This window comes from Gymnoscopelus braueri, assembly GCF_963280865.1.
Source record: "Gymnoscopelus braueri genome assembly, chromosome: 2".
NCBI classification, from domain to species: Eukaryota; Metazoa; Chordata; class Actinopteri; order Myctophiformes; family Myctophidae; genus Gymnoscopelus; species Gymnoscopelus braueri.
In genome coordinates this window covers 35,483,508-35,490,525 of record NC_137604.1, presented here as the reverse complement: position 1 = coordinate 35,490,525, position 7,018 = coordinate 35,483,508, and the positions used below count along the sequence as shown (strand labels likewise).

The following is a 7,018-nucleotide window of genomic DNA, read 5'->3' as shown; positions in this document are numbered from 1 at the left end:
TCGTGTGTTGTTTCTGTCTTAATTTCAAGTATCTATTGTTGCTAGGAGACGTGTGACAACCCTTGTCAACATCCAGTGAGCTGTTTACACCACTAGGGTGGGGTGTGCTAACAACAACAACGTATGGATATTTCTATAGACTCGCTTGCTAGCTGGTTAACTAACAGCTGTTTCTCCAGTAGTTTCTCTTTACAACGCAAATCAGATAGTGAAAAGAAATATGTTATACGTCTCTACGTAAATAAACAGATATGAAAATAGAATGGTTTCAATGTATTTCTCCTTGCTCTCCCTCTCTCTCTGCACCCCCCCCACCGCCCCACCCTCCTGAAAATAAAAAAAGATGGAGAACACGGGTTGGGAACTGAAAATCATAAGTGTGTCATGGATCTCACCTGAGCATTTGGTCCTGTTGTTGCCGTAGTTACTGTATCCAACCGAACAATTGCACCTGTAGCTCCCATCAAGGTTTTGGCAAGTCCCCTTCTTGCCACAAATACCATCATCCTTACATTCATCTATGTCTGGATGGTGCAGGAGGGGATGGAGGTAGTGGGTGGTAGGGGGGTTGGAGACAACATTCAACAACAAGTCAAAAATGTCAAATCATAAATTAGACTTAACTCCCATACATGTATTATGGAACACTGGCATACACCACTGAAACACATTCGGATGCACGTCTGAAAAGCTTACATACAAACCACGGAAACACAAAAAAACGCTCTAGACTTATACCTAACATGGAAATCCTTATACAACTGAAAGTCTCTCTGGTGTTTGTTGCAAACTAAGAGAGAATATACAGTACAACCATTACAGGCTGTTAAATCCCAACATTTGAAACTTAAAGGTGCATTATGTAACTTTCCTCTTATACCCCAGATTTGAACTTGGTTTCCTGCATAAGTGCTTACATTTTTACCATTGAGTTAATAGAGCCTGCCTGCTTGCTGAGGGGATACATTGAAACTTGAACATCAGGTAAAAATGGTCAGATCCTGTGTCTAGGTGAGACATGACCTTTGACACAATCTAAATGTCTCACTAGAAGAGCAGGGAGACAAAATACAACCACCCCAATTGTATAGGTTATATTGTGTTAACATACTCTACCATTCAGAGTGGACAAAAGTATATTTTATTCATAAAAAAGTTACATAGTGCCTCTTTAAGAGGAGGTGTCCCTTTCCCCAGACACCAGATGAACCATTTAATTTGAAGAGGATTTCTGCCACTGTGATATTGATACTATATACTATATTGTATATAGTATATACTATATTGTGATACTATATATACTATATCCTGCAGTGGAGGATAGGAAATTGTGGTAGACTCATATATTAGAGGGGAGATAGACGGAGTCAGGGGTGCAGGAATGTTCATTTCTGTAATTTAACTCTAGTGTTAATGTAACTCTCGAAGTATGTTTTTGCTTTTGTTCTGTTTTCACACCTGTTGGGCAGCCATCACCGTTGGGACTGAGGTTGGTGTATCCTGACACACAGGTGCAGTTGTAGCTACCAATCAGGTTAGTACAGTAGGCATTCGGGCCACATATCTCCTCGTCCAAACACTCATTTAAGTCTGCCAGAGAGAAAGAAAAGAGAAATAATCAATTATTATGTCCATATCTAGTAAGTGTGTAACCTCTGAAACTAATGGTGAATAGCCTTGTAGAATTATTTTCATTTTGCACAAAATACACCCAGGCTACAAGCTCAACTCCACCTGACTCTCTCTCTCATGTGTGCAGCTTGGAGTGAGTGTTGAGGCACTCAGACCGGTTGAAGCATTTGCTGCATTTGTGTCTGAGACAATTTATGTGAGATTACCTATACTATATCCTGCAGTGGAGGATAGGAAATTGTGGTAGACTCAAATATTAGAGGGGAGATGGACAGAGTGAGGGGTGCAAGAATGTTCATTTCTGTAATTTAATTTTGGTGTTAATGTAACTCTCAAAGTATGTTTTAGCTTTTGTTCTGTTTTCATACCTGTGCAGCCATCACCCGTGGAACTGAGGTTGGTGTATCCTGACATACAGGTGCAGGTGTAGTTACCAATCAGGTTAGTACAGTAGGTAAATGGACCACATTTCTCCTTGTTATCACACTCATTTAAGTCTGCCAGAGAGAAAGAAAAGAGAAATCATAAATTATTATGTCCATATCTAATAAGTGTGTAACCTCTTAAACTAATGGTGAATATCCTTGTAGAATTATTTTCATTTCGCACAAAATACACCTAGGCTACAAGCTGCGGCTTTGTAAGAAGCCAATAGACACCTTATCAGGTCAAGGTTCACTAAAGTGTAAAGGAATATGGGTGATCAATGACCATCAGTCTTTTCTATTTTGCACGCACACAAACACGCGCACACACACACACACACACACACACACACACACACACACACACACACACACACACACAGTGAGAGTGTAATTTAAAGCTGAAACTGCTTTTTTCCCGTTTTTAACACATCTATGCAGACATCGGGGTACTGAGGTTGATCACTGACAGGTGCAGGTGTAGTTCTGCAAGCAGGTTAGTACAGAAGGCATTGGGACCACATGTCTCCACACACAGACTCACCCTGGCACTGCCCTGTCGAGTGAGTGAAGTTGACTTGACCTCCCACATCTGAGAACCCTTCCAGGCATTGACAATAATAGCTCCCATGTGTGTTGCTACATTTTGAATGATTTCCACAGATAACAGGATTTTCTTCACACTCATTCAAATCTGTACATTTACACAAAAACAGAGAAAAAAGAAGGAAACAAAACAGGAAGATAATTACATCAGAACCAGATTGAGGAAGACCTTTATGCCGTGCCCCATAAAGACTTTTTGCATGAGAGTGTCTTGGATCTTTTAAGTTTAACTTCCACAGCTGCAGTAGGATTGCATACATCTGCCCCCAACTGTCCACTCAGTTGTGAAGAAGTGATAGTTACTCACATGTAGTGTTTTTTAGCATGGTACATTTTTCCAAATTTAAAATAGGCAAAAATATATTTTAGACTTTAAAATAAATATAAAGATATTTATTTTGTTGGCTAGAGCCAGGGTCCAAAATGTAGCCTACTATATTTTTGACTTATTGGGAAACACATGGATTGTGCCTTACAGATTTGACCAACAGAAATAAGCAAAAACAAATGACTGGATAAAAGATCATTATTACCAACACATTTTCCATCACTTTTTGTTTCCCCTATTCCACACCCTCTGGAGTCACATCTTTTCAGCATACACAGTAACCCTGTGGAATAAAACAAGACACGTTTAATCCCTAGTGTTTTTAACACTACATGACAAGCAGTGCCAGTACAGTATTCAGAAACGTTCTAGTCACAAAATGCTGTTAAAAAAACAGCAATGGGAATATCTGAAGAGATATTTGTATTGGACACCCACTGGTGCATCTAGTTTAGTTTAATCACTTGATCTTTCTTTCTCCCAAGCCTCTTAGCTTTTTTTCCTTCATAAACGGACAGTTATACAACATTCACAGTGATATAAGGTGCTGCCTTGGATGCATTGTCAACCTAACTTTGACAGCATCTTAACCTCCAAATATGTTTAGGTGAATGAATTCAAACTTCAATTAAATCAAATAAAGAAATACTGTAACTATATGGACACACACACACACACACACACACACACACACACACACACACACACACACACATTCACATGGACAGAGAGATACATAGAGACATAAATACATAATTGCATGCACGCACACACGCAAATTCAGTGCTCGCGCGCACACATGTACACGCACACCACTATCGCCCCTTGAGCTCAGATACTAGTCACCTGGTCTAGGACAGTAGGACTGTATGACTCATGAATGGTCTTCCCCCTGTTCCAGAGATGCTTCTAATGCCCATTTTATGTCCCATCGTACAACTGTGTCGCATGCCCAAAACAGCTGATCTACAAGCTCATAACGCGTTGCGGATACGAGGCGTTGTGAGCTTGTAGATCGGCTATTTCCGGCGTGCTATACCATCGTATGACGAAGTATAACTAACTCAGAGTCATATCTCTTACAGACAAGCAGACAAAACACCACCCTCCAGTAGCAAGGATTTATCTACACTGCCTGTGTGTGTGTGTGTGTGTGTGTGTGTGTGTGTGTGTGTGTGTGTGTGTGTGTGTGTGTGTGTGTGTGTGTGTGTGTGTGTGTGTGTGTGTGTGTGTGTGTGTGTGTGTGTACATGCTTGACTTCCTGTAAATAATGCCCTGAAGCACGATCTCGTCATAGTGAAAGAAGCAATGAAAAGGATTAAAGAGGTCGTTTTGAGTTTAGTTTCTCAAAGAAGCAGGAAGAAGAGGCTGAATAACTTCTTTGTGACTTTGACGAAACCAATGTAAAACTTTAATGTAGTAATTAATATGTATGTACAGTGATTAAATACATGAATCAGGGGATCCTAATCATTTTGGCATCACCATCCAATATCTAGTGTTCTGGGCTTCACAAATTCTGGAGAAACCTGTAAATATGAGAATCTCAAAACAATTATTTGAGAATAACATCCCTTACTGTAAAGAATAACATCCTTTACTGTAAAGAATAACATCCTTTATTGTAAATGACCTTCAAAACCATCAATAGGCTTTTTGGAAGAAATATTCAAACTGAACTAGCACTTTTGCAGCTTGATTTTCACTTTCCTTATTTTATCATCAGACATTCTCTCATGTTAAACTAAGAAAAATAAAAAATATTTCCATTTACAGATCAATTCTTTATCAAACGTAGAGCTGCATAGTTATGAATATGATTTTGTCTTGAAACTTATGGTATGATGCTTCTGATCATTTCATATTAATTTGTTTTTCTTTTATTGTCCTTTTCTATTGTTTATGCCTGTTTCATTTTGTGTTTTTAGAGCATGTTTGTGTTATGTATGTTTGTATGGTTGTTTTGTTTTGTTTTGTTTTGTTTTGTTTTGTTTTGTTTTGTTTTGTTAGATTATTACGTCTTTTTATTTATTATTTGTTTGTTGAAGACATAAGCCCTTCAGGCTTCCTTCATTTCCTGCTGTCTCTATCCACATTATTGTGCAAATAAACTCAACTAGACCATCACCAGTGATATCCTGGTAAAAATCATAGCTTGTGAATTTTCGTCATAATTCTACAGACAGGGATGAGCCTCTGCCAGGATCAAGCAGCATGACAGCAGACTATTACCGGGCAGAACTGAAACTAAATTGGACGCAGCATTCTACTAACTGTCACCTAACAGATCTTATTCATGCAAGATTGCGTTATTGCTTCCTTTGCGGTTGAACACTCCCTGCCAGTCTTAAACACGTTACACTGGCAGTTTATCAGCCTGGCAACAGCCATGCAAAAGACTTGAATTCAAGAGCAGAATCAAAAATGAAATGAAAGATAATTTCTCTACAAGAGGAGTGTGTTTAATTGACCAGTCCTACAATCTGCCTTTCAAAGTGTGTGCCGTGCCCTGGCCTGTACTATATTGCACTGGTTGAAGCCACTAGTGGAAGTACAGCAGACAGTCAATAGAGACTCTCCCTCCATGTATGTGGAACAATATGCTTTCTGTTCTTACCCTTTACACCCAATACTGGACACAATGCACATAGTATGTGTCTGTGTATGTGTATGTGCCACATATACACACACAGACACACATTGAAAAAGAACACATGAACACACACGCACGCACGCACACGCACACGCGCACACACACACACACACACACACACACACACACACACACACACACACACACACACACACACACACACACACACACACACACACACACACTAATTGATAGACTTACCAATAATCAGTAACGCCCTCTCCGGCCCCATGTCAAAGGCCGACCGATTGAGCTTGCTCAACTGATTACTGTATCAGAAGTGTAGAGCAGCTCTGATGTAGTCTCTGGTCCTCTGTCAACACCAACAGCCTTACACATAAGAGGAACTCTTGGAAGGGCCCTCAAAATTGTTTTGTAAAATCCTCAACTATTCCACAACTAGTGTCCATAAAATCCAAGATGCCGTGGTGGAAAAGAAAGTGAAAGAAAACCCAAGTTAGAAGCAAAATGATCCGGTAATTCCCTGTTTCATCTAGATTGTAGAAGTTAGACTGAAAGCCTCTTCCCCTCCTCACACTGTCTGGTCTGCGTCTGGTCCAGTCTCTCAAACTGAGCCCGCCTCACTCTTTCTCTTGGATTTCTCCGCCCCTCTATTTCCTCTCCCTCTCCTCCTCCTCCCTCCCTCTCGGTCTCTCTCTCTCTCTCTCTCTCTCTCTCTCTCTCTCTCTCTCTCTCTCTCTCTCTCTCTCTCTCTCTCTCTCTCTCTCTCTCTCTCTCTCTGTCACATACACACATTGAGTTCCCTCTTCTTGCACCTTTCTTTCACTATGTATCTAACAGAAGCACAGTTCTCTACACTGGTATTGTGTCATACTGCCACTGCCCCCACCCCTCCGTCTTTCTCTGTGGTCTTGGTTCTTTCCTCTGTGCTCTACTGGGCACTGTTTCAGTAGCTATTCACAGAGCCCTCTCTTGAGAGACCAGGGAAAGAGAGAGAGGGGGAGGACTAGTGACACAGAGTGAGGGGAGACTAGGGCAGAGAGAGAGTGAGAGGGGAGTTGGGACAGAGAGAGAGACAGATGGGGGGGGGGTTGTAGAGAAAGAAGGACATCATGACTAACACTTCATCTAAACAGCTGCTGCTGTATGCTTGAGTTTTGCCAGTAAGTAATCCAATCTCCTTTCCCTCTCCCTCTCTCTCCCTACTCCTACGTGTTTCTCCCCAAATATCAAGCCCTCTCACCCCGCTCCCTCTCGTGATATTTCCGTGTGCTTTCAGCCCCCAGGACGGAAAAAACGAACTAAACTTAGTTAAAAACAAAAAATCCCATAAATGGAGAAATCCTGAAATCAGGGCCTGAAACAATATAGCACTATTGCAAAAAACATTGGTTGCAATAAATGGATTGCGCA

General features: G+C 40.8%; 1 protein-coding gene across 4 annotated transcripts in view; it reads right to left on the bottom strand.

Moving 5' to 3' along the window:
- The window catches only part of LOC308078395 (adhesion G protein-coupled receptor E5-like), a 14,470-nt gene extending 8,285 nt beyond the window's left edge, over nucleotides 1-6,185 (bottom strand). For 3 of the 4 annotated variants that reach the window (XM_080419545.1, XM_080419547.1, XM_080419546.1), the window contains exons 1-6: nucleotides 5,846-6,185; nucleotides 3,197-3,274; nucleotides 2,602-2,751; nucleotides 2,001-2,129; nucleotides 1,459-1,590; nucleotides 396-524 (exon numbers count right to left, since the gene is read on the bottom strand). In XM_080419545.1, the coding sequence (XP_080275671.1) occupies nucleotides 396-524; nucleotides 1,459-1,590; nucleotides 2,001-2,129; nucleotides 2,602-2,751; nucleotides 3,197-3,274; nucleotides 5,846-5,876 (649 nt within the window). In that variant the 5' untranslated portion in view covers nucleotides 5,877-6,185. The remainder of the gene's footprint in view (nucleotides 1-395; nucleotides 525-1,458; nucleotides 1,591-2,000; nucleotides 2,130-2,601; nucleotides 2,752-3,196; nucleotides 3,275-5,845) is intronic. The other variant, XM_080419548.1, reaches the window with a different exon arrangement.
- Between the last annotated feature and the right edge of the window lie 833 nt (nucleotides 6,186-7,018).